This window comes from Chinchilla lanigera, unplaced genomic scaffold, assembly GCF_000276665.1.
Source record: "Chinchilla lanigera isolate Chin_1 unplaced genomic scaffold, ChiLan1.0 scaffold00050, whole genome shotgun sequence".
Lineage (NCBI taxonomy): Eukaryota > Metazoa > Chordata > Mammalia > Rodentia > Chinchillidae > Chinchilla > Chinchilla lanigera.
Genome location: NW_004955451.1, coordinates 18,065,977 through 18,081,817, shown reverse-complemented (window position 1 = coordinate 18,081,817; position 15,841 = coordinate 18,065,977). Strand labels below are relative to the sequence as shown.

At 50.9% G+C, this 15,841-nt stretch overlaps 1 protein-coding gene across 9 annotated transcripts in view; it reads left to right on the top strand.

Annotated features, from left to right (window-relative positions):
* Window positions 1–2,009: 2,009 nt before the first annotated feature.
* Plekhm1 (pleckstrin homology domain containing, family M (with RUN domain) member 1) overlaps window positions 2,010–15,841 on the top strand; it is a 36,615-nt gene continuing 22,783 nt past the window's right edge. For 3 of the 9 annotated variants that reach the window (XM_013519296.1, XM_013519294.1, XM_013519289.1), the window contains exons 1-4: window positions 2,010–2,128; window positions 7,603–7,689; window positions 10,115–10,362; window positions 12,372–12,998. In XM_013519296.1, coding sequence (XP_013374750.1) covers window positions 7,642–7,689; window positions 10,115–10,362; window positions 12,372–12,998 — 923 coding nt within the window. In that variant the 5' untranslated portion in view covers window positions 2,010–2,128; window positions 7,603–7,641. Of the gene's footprint in view, window positions 2,129–2,415; window positions 2,555–4,461; window positions 4,481–7,499; window positions 7,690–10,114; window positions 10,363–12,371; window positions 12,999–15,841 lie in introns of those variants that run through there. The other 6 variants (XM_005394577.2, XM_013519295.1, XM_013519292.1 and 3 more) reach the window with 5 other exon arrangements.

Genomic DNA, 15,841 nt, shown 5'->3' with positions numbered 1-15,841 from the left:
GTATTTCTAGGTGTGACTGATAAGAGTGATTGACAGGGCGCAGTGTCATCTCAGGGGGTCTCAACACTTGTGCCTGTCCCAGAATCTACTCTGACCTTTTTTTGTTTGTTTGTTTTGGGGTTTTTTGTCTTTTTGAGACAGGGTCTCACTATGCAATTCAGGCTGCCCTTGAGCTCACTTTGTAGCCCAGGCTGGTCTCGAACTCGCAATGATCCTCCTGCCTCAGCCTCCCGAGTGCTGGGATTACAGGCGTGTGCCACCACGCCCGGCTACTCTGATCTTAATTACATGCATGAGATGTAGTACATATTCACAAACACTTAAGAATGTTGGAGTGGAGTGAACATGATTGAAGGTCAGGCTAGGAGGTTCAACAGCGCTTGTGCTCTTAGCTATTTTGTTATGTGATTTTCACATGGAAGAAAGAATGGCCCTAGGGTGCTGTTTAAAATGAAATGAAGGGAGTGACTTCCTCATCTCCTTTGTTTCTAACTGTACTGCTTTGTCCGCAGCTCAGTGCAATCTTCTTGCTCGATAAGCAGCTTACTGAACTACATCAAGACCCTGTCTCAAAAAAAAACAAAAACAAACAAACAAATACAAGAGTTTCACACCAAGAGTACGGTTTTGTTACTACCCAACGAATTCAGCAGATAAAATTCTAACGCACTGCTCCATCTTGCCTAAAACCTGGGGAGAGGCGGTTCTCACTCCTGGAGAATTACTGAATGAGCAGCCCCCTAATGGGGAGGAAGAAGCTGCTACCAGAACTCTAGGCCAAAGACCCAACCTGGGCATCCCAACTGCCACTCTGTCCAGTGCCATCAAACAAAGAAATAATGGCGAAAGGCTGGAAAGGGGCGTTCACCAGTCCCCAGGGTGTAGCTACATCAGGCTACAAGAGAACCAGTTTTCAGGTCATGTTTTACTGACAAGAGTTCCCAGGTTATATAGACAAGGGAACGAGCAACGTGCACAGTTAAGCAAGTCTTGGTCAAAAGGTGACGGGAAGCCCTCGACCTTGGGGTTGGCCAGGCCTGCCAGAGGCGTAGTTTCAGATTCATCACAAGTCGTCTACGGATCAGACTTGTTGCTCCCAGAATACAAGGTGACTGCCAAAGAGAATGACTCCCAGAAACATACAAAACAGAGGCAATGATGCGAAGCTTTAAACCTTGCTTTTAGTTACCCATTGGACATTTGAAGGCCCTGGTGAAGAGCAGTGTTTTTAACAAAAATAGCCTCCAACCCGTGTTACTGGGTCACATCCCCAACAGGAGGTTCTACAGTGAAGACGGGTACGGTGCCCTAAGCACTGCAGAGACATCAGGGATATCTTCCTGATATCCCTGCGGCGGCGGCCAAGGGACCACAGGCAAGTTTACAGCGCCTAACGCAGGGTCGCTACTGACACCTGCTCCCGGCCCTTCACCGGCTCCGTGGGCTGCTTCTGACATTTGCTACAAACGCAAAGGAACGACTGTGTTGCTAGAAGGGGAAAAGCGGGAGTCTGGCTTCGTGCCTGGAAGGGCTGTGAGTTCGAAGCGGGAAAGTGCCCAAGGGCCCCTCCAGGGCATCACAAGGCATGTGGCACGGTGAAAACGGGAGTGTCTGCTGGCTCCGAAAGCCAGCGGCTCCACCTTGGGCCACGCTCGGCCCACTGGGCCGCACTGATGTCCGCAGAGGCAAAGGCGGGTCGGGCGTTAGCGGAGCCGCTCTTAAAGGGCCCAAAGGCGGCTGGGGGAGGCGAGGGGCCGGCCCCAGAGTCGCACGGCTGCTGCCGAGGCCGAGTGAGATGGGGGACCTAGACGTCCAGACCCGCCGCACACCGACCTGCGGGAGGCAGGCGGTACAGACACGCACCGCCAGGGGTGGCACACGCCGCCTCTGCGCGCCCCCCCTGGGCTGGAGCCCGACTTCCGGGACGCGCTTGCCCCGCCCCGCGGCTCCTCCGGGCCCCGCGATTGGCTCGCGGTCTGGGGCGGACCCGGACGCCGAGCCCACGTGACGGCGTCAGCGTCGCGGAGCCGCTTCCTGTTGTCAGTGGCTGGAGGGCCGCGTCTGCTCCGGGGCTAGGAGGCTGCTGCGGGCGGAGGGACCTGTGCGGCTCCCGCTCCCGCTCCCTGTGGTGAGTTAGCGCCCGCGGAGGCAGTGGGGGAGAGCAGGGCGGCGGGGTCTCGGCGTGATCGGATGGTGGCCTCCAGCGCTCCCTGGGATCCCAGACCCCGGGTTGCCTGGAGACAGCCTGGCTCGGGAGCCCCCAGCCTTCCCAGCCGGCGCCCCGGCCCCCTCCGTCTTCGCCTTCGGCCCCGACGCGCACGCACCTTGTACCTGTTCGGCCTCGTTGCGGCCTCGTTGCAGCCTCGGCCGAGGCCACATCTCTTCAGCTCGCCTTACCTCATCCTCACCTTTCAGCCCTTTAGGCAAGCCCAGTGCTCAGCGCAGAGCGTCCCCAGGGCTGCCCCCTTTCCAGCTCCCACACCTGCTCAGCTCCCCAGTGTCTCCTGATCCCAGAGCACCCTAACCCTGCCCTCCTGGAAGACCTACCACCAAGGTGGGTACCCTGCTGAGCGCCCCTCTTGATACCTCTGATCTGCGGCTTACTCCAGTCTTACGGGCCTCTTGTCCTCACAGCCTCGGCCACCAACTTTCTAGCTCACCTTGTACTTCTTTATCCTCTCCTATCATCTTGAAAACACCCTGGTCCTGGGTTTTTAATAACCTGTCCTCAACTCTTGCCGCCTCTGTTCTTCTTACCTTCTGCAACGCTTATTACTCCGGGTTTTTTTACCTCTGTTGTCCCCATGCCAACTTTTCACCCCATCTCTGTGCCCATTCTTCCTTTGCTTCAGCTCCCACTCAGCCTGAAAACACAGGTAGCACCGAGCGGGCCCAGCCCCTGGCTCAAAGCGGGGCAGGTAGAGCAGAGCCGGTGGTTGGGATCTGCAGGCCCTCAGGGGGTTGAGGAGCATGGAGGAGTGAAGATCCCAACCCCCAGGCTTGGGTCAGAGGTTTCTCTGGTAGCTGGTTCCCTGGACCTGGACCTAGAGATTGTCGTTGTTGTTCCCATTCATTTTAAATTGCTTGTGCAGGCTTTTGGAATGGTAGATGTCATTCAGATACTTAGAAGGTGAGAGGAGGCCACTCATCCGGCTCACTTCCTTTTGGCTGGTGTTCTGGCTGTGGAGAACCTCAGGGAGTTGTCACTGTGTGGGGTTGGCAGTGATCACAGAACCATGTGCCTGTGTCGTGTATCTTTGTCCTGGCACTTGTGAAGAATCCTCTCCCAGGGCTCCTCTGCCAGAGCTGACTGCAGGTTGGTCTCAGTACTTAACACAGGGGACACAATGGGTGTCAGAGGTCTGCTACATACTGTGAAGCACAGGGGACAGATGCTGTTGAATTTTCTGCTCTTTTTGTAGGTAGTGGGTCATTGAATTTTAGCCCTTTGGGTTCCATGGACACATGAAGCCTCGGAGATATTTCTCGTAGATATTTCCCCACCCACAAGGGCAGTTTTAAAGAACACAGGGGACCCTTGTCTTTGCCACTTCAGTCTCTGGCTTTGAGAGGTGAATGCGGTTCTACCTTCAGTGTCTTCCTGCTACGGTGCAACTGTCTGATGGATTTCAGCCCTATTGGCTGCTTGGTTTAATGGCAGGAGTTCCACGGAAGCCTCACTGCATCAGAGTGGTATACCTCAACTTCCAGTCTGTGAAATGGGCGTATCTACCCTAGGCTTTATTTTTATTCTACTCATCAAGTCAATCAATGACCGTTTTTTGAGCACCACTGTGTGCCAAGCACCACTGTAGATACTGTAGGTCCCTGACTTACGGGAAATGTTCATAAGTTGAATTTGTTCATAATACGATAAAGTGAGTCTTATACAGTACACCTGTGAAAATTCGCAACCTGAATGTGTGTAAGTTGTAGACTTACTGTACTAGAAATGCAGTGTTAAGTTAACTGAAGTTCCTGTTTTCATTCTCTGAGTTCATTCCTTGTTAGAATTCTGCAGCAGCTGGGACAGGAACTAGGGTGATGGGTGTTACCAGATGAAAGGATAGAGGAAAGAAAGATACCTGCCATTCAGGATCTCACAGTTCTGCCCTTATCCACTAGTCCCTGCTCTGGGAATCACACACTGGAAGTTCTCACCCTTCACGTTTGATTTGAAGCTCGTCCCCTGTCCTGCATCCTACCCCTTCCAGGACCCCTGTCCAGAATCCAGCCTTCTTCAGATGGAAGGGGGTGCTGTTTACTCATGCAGCACTCATGTCTGGCAGATCAGCTGCCTTTCCGACTCAGAAGATGACATCGTCATCATTCCTTTCCAGCTGAAGTGGCATGACTCATCAATTGGGACAGCAGCTAGAGGGCATCACTGCCAGGCAGTTGTCCCTGATGGCCAGGTACTGCTTCAGGCAGCAGAGGGAAGGCTGTGGGAAGTGGCTGAGAAGTCTCTGAAGAGAAGCAGGTGCTGTATGCTGTTGGACTGAGTGTTCTGAGAATGGGGAAACCAGGTTGTCCATCTTTTTGTGCTGTGTGGGTCATCTCTAAGCCATTCCGTGCTTTCTTCCTGGGTCTCCGGAGGAGGTGAAATTGGAGATTATGTACACAGAAGGACAAACAGTAGAATGAAGAAGGGCCGCTGGGACAGTCCCTTCCCATGTGTGAGAACATTTAAGAGAGGGAGACTGAAACATGGGACCGAGGGAAGGACCTGGGCTTGGCTGGGTGGGACTAGAAATCTGACCAGCAAGACTGTGTCTCCCTGCAATTAAATGGAGCTTCTGAAGGGTTCTGAAGAGTCTGTGGACAATAGTGTGCTGGGAATTTTTCCAGCCGAAGACCTGCGATGGTTTTATGTGGTGACAGCAGTGAGGAGTCCCAAGAATTCTGTCCTTACCTGAGTACTGTTCCTATGGAGTCTCAGTTTCCCCTCTAAAGGAGGGACGACAGTCTCTCACAGGAGCATTCTGAGGCGTAAGTGAGGTTGAAGAGTGAGATCAGAGAAAGTTGTTTGTTCACCTGCAGAGCTGGGAAGGGGGAATCAATGCGGAGAGTGAGGTAGGCGTATGTGGCGGACCCTTCCCTGCCAGACTTGCCCCTCAGTGCTGCAGAGCCCGCAGAGAGAGTGGCCCGAGTTCTCTCCTTGTTCCCTTCAGTGTTGGGTCCATGAGTTTCTGGTGTCACTGAAGAGTACTCTGAGGACAGGAAGTAACACCAGTCCCGTAGGATGGTGGACTTGGGGTCTGACCCACTGTCACTGATGGCCGTTCTTCTGAGCCCTGAAGCACACAGACATGTAGGGTGCTTTGGCTTCCTACAAGGAAAGGTCAGTGTGTCCTGAATTGTGGTTGGACCCCAGAGCCTTTGTCCTGCTCCGTGAATTGTCAGAGGGCTACTGTGGGTCCTGCACGTCAGTCACTCCGTGGCTTTCCTGGCACTTAGTTCTCAGTAGTACTTGCCTCTCGTCAGCCTGCTCTGACCTCTCCTAGCTTCAGTTTACTTTGGGTTCTTAGTGGACTGTTACTTTGCCAGAGCACCTACTCCCTAGTAGCCCTTCCTAATGAATACTCTTGTTACTCCCAGCTAATTAATGGGGCCTTAAGGTACCCACGCTATTATTTAGGTAGTTGAGATCTAAGCTCTAGGTCCTGACCTTGTAGCTGTTTGGCAAGGGCCCAAGGGAGAGGTTTAGGCCCTGAGAATTGTGGACTGGGGCTGGACCCCTGGGCCTTGGAGCCAGAGAAGCAAAATTTTGCTGACAAGCCTGCACAAGGGTTACGCTGCAGCAGCCCAGCCTCCAGGACCAGGCTCACTGCCAGACTGTGTTTGACCACAGCACATCGCTTTTCCTGTCATCCTGAAACCTAGAGTGCTAGGCTGGTCTCCAGAGGCCCTGAGAACCCCTGACTGGGGGGGCACAGCGTGAGGAAAGCTGAGGCAGTCAGCCAAGGGCCACAGCCAGGGCCGAGGGCTCCACTCGTGACACACACCTCCCTCCATCCCTCTGCAGGGCCTGACTCTCTGGGCCCTGTTCCTCTAGACAAGTTGCAGGCCAGATTGGACCAGCAGCTCCACTGAGGGCTTCCCTGCTTCCCTCCTTCAAAAACCTGCTCCCCGCTCTCTTGCAAGCCTTGCCTGCAGACTGGCCTCTGTCCCCACCCACCTCCTGGTCCCCCACTGAAGTCCTAGCTCTGAGGATGGCACTTGCTCAGGAGTCTGGGAGGTGGTGGAGACAGGACACTATCAGCCATGATATCTGTATCCCTATCTGTCAGGTAGAGATAATAAAATGGCTTTCCTGGGGTGATTAGGCAGAGTATAAGTGAAGCAATCTATGTCACATGCCTTGGTTTTTGTTAACTTGCCGGGGCGGTAGTTCTGAGCAGACACAGCTTTAAGTTTCCCTCCCCCACACCTTGCTATTGGGGTAGAACCCAGGGCCTTCTCACTGAGCTACACCACCAGCCCTTTTCATTTTTTATTTTGAGACAGGATCTTGCTAAGTCACCCAGGCTGAGCTCCAACTTGAGGGTCCTTCTCAGGTCTCCCAGAGGGCTAGCATTACAGGCTGCGCCACCACACCTGGTGGTTTTTTGTTTTTGTTTTTTAATTCTCACACTAGAGGTTTGCACAGTGGTGAATGTGCCTGCCCAGCCCTAGTTGCTGGGGTGGGGCCAGGCCTGCCGGTTCCCCTCAGGTTCAGGCTGAGACCTGAAGCCAGCTGCCCTGAGGGGTTTAGCGTTAGACTGACATGGTGGGAGGGGCCGGTAATCCCAATACTTGGGAAGCTGAGGCTGGAGGGTCACTGCAAGTTCAAGGCCAGCCTGGGCTACATAGTGAGACTTGCTTGTATATGGCCACATCCACTGCAACAGTGATGGTGAACCTTTTAGAGCTTTCAGTGGTAATAAACAGCATACTGCAGCATGCGTGCCACAGGTTCACAACCACTGCACTGGGATGACCAGTGCCATTTCCAGCAGGGCAAGAGGCCGTGTGCTTTTCCCGTGTTCATACTCTGCACCTGAGATGTCAGATACCACACTGTGCACGCCTGGCTGATTAGTGGCAAATTGTGATCAGAACTGGTGTTGGCCCACTTGGACTCCTCCCTGTGTTGCTCACGTGAAACGCTCATAGTCCAAAGGAGAAGCAGAAGTTTCTTGTGAGGCTGCTCCATTTGGGTTTCCACAGCAGGGCCGGCCATTCCTGAACTGGGACACGAGTCAGGCCAGTGCAGGTTGGGGGCCTTGAACGTGACTGTGCTCCTGCCTGCTGGTCCCTCCCATGAGGGTTCCCCCTATACCTCCCCTCTGGGACCCCAGCCCACGGACCAGGGCACTCTGTGCAGTGTGTGCGAAGAGCCCTGAACCTCCAGCCCTGCACACAGGGCTCCTCACTTCCCCAGGATTAAGCTTCTGGTTTTTCTTTCCGTGCTTCCTTCCTTAAAATCCTCTCTCGGGTTTTACTTTCGTGTCACTCAGAAGCCTCTCAGTTGCAGTCTGAGGGAGCCGGCTGACCGCTAGGAAGGACTGTGGCTGCCTCCAGTCGGGAGCATGCTCATCTGGCCACCATCTGCCCCTGCAGGTGTCATGTGAGTCTCGGCGGAGCTGCTCCTGAGCAGAAATGCTCTCAGTGATTGAAAATGGACTGGACCCCCGGGCCACCATCCCGGTAGGTGGGCAGGTTGGGTGGGGTAGGGCCGCAGAGGGCAGCCAGGCACAGGCCTCCCACTGCCCAGAAAGAGGCCTCAGGAGAGAAGGAGGGAAAGCAAGCTGGAGGAAATCCTGCCCTCTCCAGATGGGCTTGTTTGGTGTAAAATTGCAGTTTAAAACACTGAAGGCTTAGGGTATGCTTCCTGGAGACCGAGGATTTCTATTCAGACCTCCAGCTCTCTGCCTTTAGGTCACAGTTTGCTCAGAGCATTGATTTGGTCAGAACAGATATTCCTGCATGCTGGATTGTTGATTCAGTAATGGGGTACATTGGTCGCTTGCACCTGTCTTTGAACATTGACCATTTTCCAGGGTTTTCAAAAACAGTTGTTGGTGACTAGTTCACCTGAGTCCCCTCTGGCCTGTTGGGCCCTGGGCTGTCTGGTGCATTCTGGACTGGCTGTCAGTTCCTTAAAGGCTAGGTACATTTAGGGCTGTCCCTCAGCAGAGTCCTGAGGTGGCCCCTTGAGAAGCCAAGATTTCTCTTGCCTCCATCTATGCCCGGTTAATTCAGCTTCCTCAGAGGTGTGCCTTCCCCTTTTGGCCACCAGAGGGCGCGGTTCCACCTGCAGCCCAGCTGGTTTTTATGCAAAAAGCCTTTTCCTCCCTGTGGCGCCCTCCTCCCGCCTCCCCTGGCTCTGATTTAGATGATCCCATTTGTGCAATTGTCCAGGACTGGCAACTCCAGAGGCAAAAATAGATGACTGACTGCCGCCACTCCCGGTTTCTTTCTCCTCCAGCCCCTGGCAACTGTGTTTCTTTCGAGGGGAAATGAAAATGGCCTAAAATTAGTGATGAATGTTGCACAGTTCTCTGATTTGCTGAAAACCACTGAATTCAGTACTTTAAATGGGTGCATTTGTAGTGTGTGGATTATATCTCATTGATTTTTTTAAAGTTAATTTTAAAAATTTAACTTTCTAAAACCAAGTGTGATGGCATATGTCATAATCACAGCACTTGGGAGCCTGAAGCAGGAGGATTGTGAGTTGGAGCCCAGCCTGGGTTCAACAAAAAACGAAAAACATTACCTTCCTTGTTTGGGATAAGCCCATATAAAAGAGTGAACTATTTACCCATAACCCTGTCATTCAGTTCAAACTAGTTTTTGTACATTCCTTTCTAGTCCTTTCCCAAACACGTAATTTTGACATAATTATACTTGAATAATTTTACTCTTTAATCCCAAAGGACTTTGTACACATTTTGTAATGTGTTTATTTAACCAGAGTTTACAATTTGAGTACTTCCAAGTGCCTAATATGAAAGTTGTTTGAGGATACATGGATAAATTTAAAAAACTAGTCTGAGTTAGACACCATGGCGCAAGCCTATAATCCCATCTACTTGGATGGCTGAGAAAAGAATCACAGATTACAGGTCAGCCTTTCTAGTTAGCCAGACCTTGTCTCAAAAATAAAATTACAAGGACTAGGACTATACTCAGCACCTCCTGGGTTCAGTCCTGCATGGGGGTGGGGAGGTATATCCTGCCTTCAGAAATAACGCCCCAAGTGCTATAGTTCAGGAAATGTTATTTCCATTTAGCAGATGCAAGAATGGAGACTCAGAAAAATTAAGTGAAATTTCTGAGGTGACTGGGCTGAGACTGAACCTAGGCCACTGGCTCACAGGATGGATGGATCAGTCTCACGTGCTCAGTACTAAAGACTGGAGCCAGGGTGTTCTCCCTGAGCTACATCTCCACCCATTTTTTTATTTTTTATTTTGAGACAGGTTGCCCAGGCTATGCTGAAACGTATGATTCTCTTTGCCTCAGCCTCCTAGAGTGCTAGAATTACAGGCATGTACCACCATGTCCAGCCCCTAGGGAGGATCTCTCATAGTAGCCATGCTCCTTTTCTCTTGATTTTTTTTTTTCAACAGTGCCGGGGATCAACCAGGGCCAGTGCTCATGTTCTAGCACTGAGCTACACGTACCCGAGCCCTTCTGTGATATTTGTACTTTTTTCAAAGCAGTACTTTTTATCTCTTAGGTTTTTGATTTTGTGCAGACTCTTGGTCGTGTAAAGTCTTACTCCCATCCTAACTGAAGCTCTCTAACCCTTGCTTTGGAGTGGAGCCATTACTGAAACACGAAGGTATATGGCTATAAGTTTACCTAAGTTCTGTTTGGAAAACAAAAGTGAAGGATATGCAGAATGACAATACTATTAGTTATCTCTGGGTACTGTGTGTGACTCCTTTCCTTCTCTATGCAGTGTCTTTGGTGTAATTAACACATGCTGATTTTTGCAGCCAAAATCTCTGTAGAGGGGTGCGTATGTGGTCACACAGTTATTTGGTGATAGACCGGGGCTACTTTCCAGGGCTATTTGTAGGATTCTCTTCTGAAGGCCTCTCTTCTGCTTGGCACTGCCTAGGTCATCAAGAAGAAGCTGGTAGGGTCTGTGAAGGCGCTGCAGAAGCAGTATGTGTCCCTGGACGCAGCAGTCACAAGCGAAGATGGAGATGCCAACACCATGTGCAGTGCCCTGGAGGCTGTGTTCATCCATGGCCTGCATGCCAAGCACATCCGTGCAGAGTCTGGAGGAAAATGGAAGAAAAGTGCACACCAGAAGTCTCTGCCTCAGCCTGTCTTCTGGTCCCTCCTGAAAGCTGTCACCCACAAGTGAGATCAGCGGAGGGGTTTTGTTGGGGGAGGACCTTCTGAGTGTGGGGCCCTTGGCTTGCTCTTTCTAGCTGTGTAGAAGACCAACAGATAGCTGGTTCTAGTACAGAGACAGGGTGAGGTAGAGCTGGAGTGTCTTATAGAAAGGGCTGTCTCCAGACCACACTTTCCAAACAGCCACTTGACCCAGGACCCTCAGCTCTCAGGCTGCTCCACAGCCCAGGGCCAGTGAGCTTTGGACCAGCTTGGCAGAGTGAGGTAGATTCTGTGTGGACTGCAAAGCCTGAGATATTTACTCTCTGGCCCTTTACAGGAGGTGTCTGCTGACCCTGCCTTTGACTGTTTGAACATTTGTTTTCTCAATGTTATAATGAGGCAAGGTATTTCGTTTTTAACCAGAGTGGATTCCAGGTAGACCCTCTGAGTGTCCACTGAGACCCTGGTCTTTGACCTTGCCCCTAGCTACCTAGGCTTTTGAAAAGCAGCTGGCATTGTACCCGAAGGGCTGTTAAATGCCACCTTCAGCCCCAAGGTGCCTTGTCAGTCTCTGATCTCTCCTTCCGTACCCATTGCCATTGCCCTATCTCAGGTCCTTGCTTTTCTCCTGGGCAACAATGGCTTTTTAATTGTCCCCTTACCTCACTGTCTTCCTTGGGTCAGTTAGCCACTCAACATTCACTGAGCTTTAGCAGCTCCCGCAGAAAGTAGACTGCACCACCCCAGGACCCATGCACAGGCCCCGTGGGCAGACTGTTATTCACATCAGCCAGAGGGATTCCAGGTCTGGGTCTGGAGCTTATGCAGAGCATCTGTCCTACTGTGTACTTGGCTGTGATCAGGTTGCTTTCCTGTGCAGAAATCTTTACCTGCAACATGCCTCCTTGGAGTCCAAGTCAGCAAATCGTAGCCCCTAGGTCTGTATACTGATGAAGTCCCCAGAGGCTTTTGCTGCACCGCCGGATAGGAGACCTTTACCTACATGGAGCACGCAGTCTCATACTTAAGACCCTCCATTGCTTGGCTTTGCATCTGAACCAGCCCTTTCCCTCTACTTGTGATTAGAGTGCTCCCCACTCCTGTTACAGGCTTTCCTACCCTTTATGCCCTTTTTCTGTTAGTCTACTGTGCCTAGAAATCACACCACACCACACCCCCGTACCCAGGGATTGAACCTGGGGCTTTTACAGTAAACTGTATCCCCAGGCTGGCCTCAAACTCACAGCAATCCTTCTGCCTCAGCCTCCCAGGTGCTGAGATTATAGGCATGCACCACCATGCCTGACTCCTCAGCCCATTTTCCCCCCATTTCCCCAACCCTGTCACCCCATTTTTTATTTTGAGATAAGGTCTTACTAAGTCATCCAAGCCAAGTTCAGACTTGGCAATCCTCCTGCCTCATCCTCCCACGGTGCTGGGATTGCAGGTGTACACCACCATACCTGGCTCATTTTTGCTTCTTGAAAGCCCTCAGGGCCCAGCTCAGATATTATGCTTTCTGTGGCATTTTCCGTACTCCAGTCCAGAAGTGATGGCCCAACCTCCTACATCATCTCCACCAACAAAAGAACTGACTCCGTGGGCCCATGAGTAGCAGTAAGATAGGCTTGGGAGTATGGCTCAGTGGTAGATCACTTGCTTAGCATGCTCAAGGTCCAGTGATACACAGAGAAGAAGGGTCCCTGCCTAGATCCAGCAAAGGGATCATGCTCTATCTGTAGCTTCCCAGCTGAATCTTGGGGATTCAGCACACATATCTTGGTCAGCAGATGACAGCAGTGATAGTAGGCGGTTGTAGTGAACATAAAAATTATTCTTAATGACACTGACCTCAAAAGGTTGGAGATTATAGCTTAACATTTCTTTACTTCCCTTGAAACACCATTATGAAAGAATTCTTCATGCCTACATACGTTTGCCATTGTTACCAATGGTTCTTGCTAACTAGTAAGTAAAACAGTTTCTCAGTGATCTGAAGCAGTGTCTGAAGCAAGTCTGCTCTACCCTTCCAGACACATCATCTCGGACCTAGAGCACCTGGCCTTTGTCAACACCGACGTGGGCCGCTGCCGGGCCTGGCTGCGGCTGGCCCTCAACGATGGCCTGATGGAGTGCTACCTGAAGCTGCTCCTCCAGGAGCAGGCGAGGCTGTGCGAGTATTACCAGCCCACAGCGCTGCTGCGCGATGCCGAGGAGGGCGAGTTCCTTCTGAGCTTCCTGCAGGGACTCACGTCCTTGTCCTTCGAGCTTTCCTACAAGTCTGCTATCCTAAACGAGTGGACCCTTACCCCACTGGCCCTCTCGGGGCTTTACCCACTCTCGGAGCTTGACCCTCTCCCTACCTGTAGTGCAGAACTCCAGCGTAAAGAGTCTCTGGATTCCATTTCCCACTCCTCAGGCTCAGAAGACATCGAAGTCCAGCACTCGGGCCATAAGATCCGGCGGAACAGGAAGCTCACAGCCTCCTCACTCAGCCTGGACACAGCCAGTTCCTCGCAGCTGTCATGCAGCCTGAACTCTGATAGCTGCCTGCTCCAAGAGAATGGCTGCAAGAGCCCAGACCGCTCCGAGGAGCCCATGTCCTACGACTCTGATCTGGGAACAGCAAATGCTGATGATTCTGACCAGTCCCTGCAAGAGTGAGTGCCCCTCTCTAGCCCGCCTGCCCTCCCTTTCACATCTACTTTTCCTCTTTTCTTCCCTCCTTCCTATGCATGTGATTGTCACTGAACTCCATTGAGTATAGAATCAAAGCAGACATGTGCAGTCCAGGACCTGGAGTTTCTGGGGGGCTGTGACAGGAACATGCACAGCAGGGTGGATGTAGAAGGGCTTAGGCCTAGTACACCTCCGCTGTGCCCCAGGTGACCCTGAACAAGTCAGCACCCCGGCTTCCCTGTTCTTCCTTCCCCTCCTTGTGACCATAATTATTAATTTCTTGTATTTTCTTCCAGAGTCTCTAAGTACATCTGTAACAGATACCAATACACGTGTACATTTGTACACTTTCTTCCTCGTTTCTTTCCCTCGCCTTTCATAAAACATAGTTTGTGTGCATTGTCTGGACTTCGTTTTGGGGCACATCTTTTCACATCAGAGCATCTTCATTTTTCTGGTTATATATGTCTGTTATAGGAAATGTGTCTTAGTTTATTTAATCAGACATATTTAGTGGGCATTGGTCTTCAGTGTTTCCATAAATAACCTTTTAATCTGGCCTTTTAATTTTATGTAAGTATCTCAGTTCAGTAAACTCCCAGAAGCAAAATCACTGAGCCATAGGACAGATGAATTTGTACTTTCAGACACGGCCTGCTTATACTGCGGAGGAATGTATCCATGCTTGCTTAGCCTTGCCAGTGGGAAGCTTTATCAAACTTTGTCTGTTTGCTCATCTCACAGGTAAAAAGTAGTGAGCTTTGTTGCAGCCTCCCTCACTTGAGCTCCTGATCCCTCTGCGGATGTCTTTTTCCATTTGTGTTGCGCCTTCGCGCTGCCTGGGTTCCAGTCTCTCCAGAGTTGTCGCCCAGAGTGGGACCAGCACTGGATTAGGTGCTGTGTGCATGGAGCTTGGAGCAGACCTGCCCTCCAGGCCTGTTGCACCACTGGCTCAGCAATGTCAGGCAGATTGCCAAAGCTCAGTCCCTTCCTCTCTAAAAGAGAGATGCCTCATCAGGCTGACTGAGAAGCAAATCAGATGCCTTGTCAGCACACACCGAGGAGTGTCTGCTAGCTCCAGAGGTGGCTCTGAACCTTGGGCCTGGGAAACAGCATCTTCAGAAGTTGGGTAGAGGAATGGAGATGGTGTGCCTGCTGGGCCCATGGTGTGACTGGGCTTGCTGTCCTTCCCAGCCCTTGTGCATCTCCATCTCCTCCACAGACTGCCGGCTTCTGTTTGTCATGTGCACCTTTATCTTCATGAGCCTTGTGACTGGAAAAGTCCAGCATAAGGTCACTGAGTCAGTAATCCTCCACCCTGCATGAAAAGCATTGCCCGGAGTTTTATGGGGAGCTGGAGAGATGAGGGTTGGGATATGTGCAAGTTGATGAGCTCTGGACAGTGTGAACAACTCGCAGACATCAAACACCATATACACAAACACATGTCCAGCATTGTCTCTGGGAGAGGGGCCTTGAAGTTAGTCTTTGAGTAGCCACAGAGGTTAGCATTTCTTGCAGTGTATACTTTAAGTGCAGAGATTCTCATCACCACTTAAAGTTCACATTATTATTTTTACTATTATTAGACTACTTAAATATTTGTAACTTTAAACTGCATACTCTGTGCTTATTGTTGCAGATACAAAACCAAGGTCTGCAAGCCAGGCATGGTTGGATTACACATCTGCAATCCCAGCAGAAGGCTGAGGCAGGAGGTTCACAAGTTCAAAACCAGCTTGAGCAACTTAGCAAGACCCTGTCTAAAAATTAAAAATAAGGGTTGGACATGTAAGCCAGTGGTAGAACACCTTTGGATTCAGTCCCCAGTACTGCCAAAAAAAGTCTTGTAGATTAAGATTCATTTGTAATTTATGTAAGAGTCTCGTTTCTGTAATGCTATTGACTATTTTCACACTGTGGCTTTTTCTTTATATTTTTATATTTATATGTGACGTCTAATCAGTGGTAAAAGTAGCCAGCATAATGTCGAGGTGAAGGTCTACTGGGGACTGTGTCTCAGACACCCCTGAGCATTCTGCCTAGATATCTTGTGTGGTCTTCGTCACAATCAGAAAAGGCAGTGCTGCTACCAGTCCTGCTGTACAGATAGGAGAAGCCGTAAACTGTGAAGCCTGGGTGGGGCACACAGCAGTGTATGAGGTGTGGCCAGGTGGAAGTGAGGCCCACCCTGCTCACTCACCACCCCTTTCCCCATGCCCACAAGGCGCTAGACTCCGGAGGTCCTGTGTTGCAGGCTGCCTGCCTGGCTTGTCCAGGTGGCCCCACTCTGTCCCCTGAAGTTCGGATGTGCACAGCGGTTGGCAGACGCTCTCCTCTCCACCTGTGTAAGCGAAGCCTTTGTTTCCAGGACTTGGCATTTCCCATCCCTGCAAGTTGCACACTGAGATTTTTGTTCATCTGTTTTTAGAGTGAGACCTTAGAGCAAATACCAGCACCTGCCTGCCTCCCTATAACTATACCTTTCTACCTTTCTCTGATTGGTCACTTACATCAACAGAGAATTGATACACCATTGAATTCACCGTTTGTGCCAGATGCTCCCAGCACTTGGGAGGCTGAGACAAGAGGAGTACTGCAAATTTGAGACCAGCCTCGACTACATAGTGAGCTGAGATCCTGCTCAGTGTGGAAGCACAGGCCACCAAGTGGCACAGGGTGTGATCCCAACACTCAAGAGGCTGAGGCAGGAGGATTGCTAGCCTGGGCTACATAGCAAGACCCTGTCTCAAAAAAAAAAATAACCAAAAAAAATTCACCTTTTTGTTTTTTGGTTTTTGTTTTTTATTTTGGTTTGGAGTAG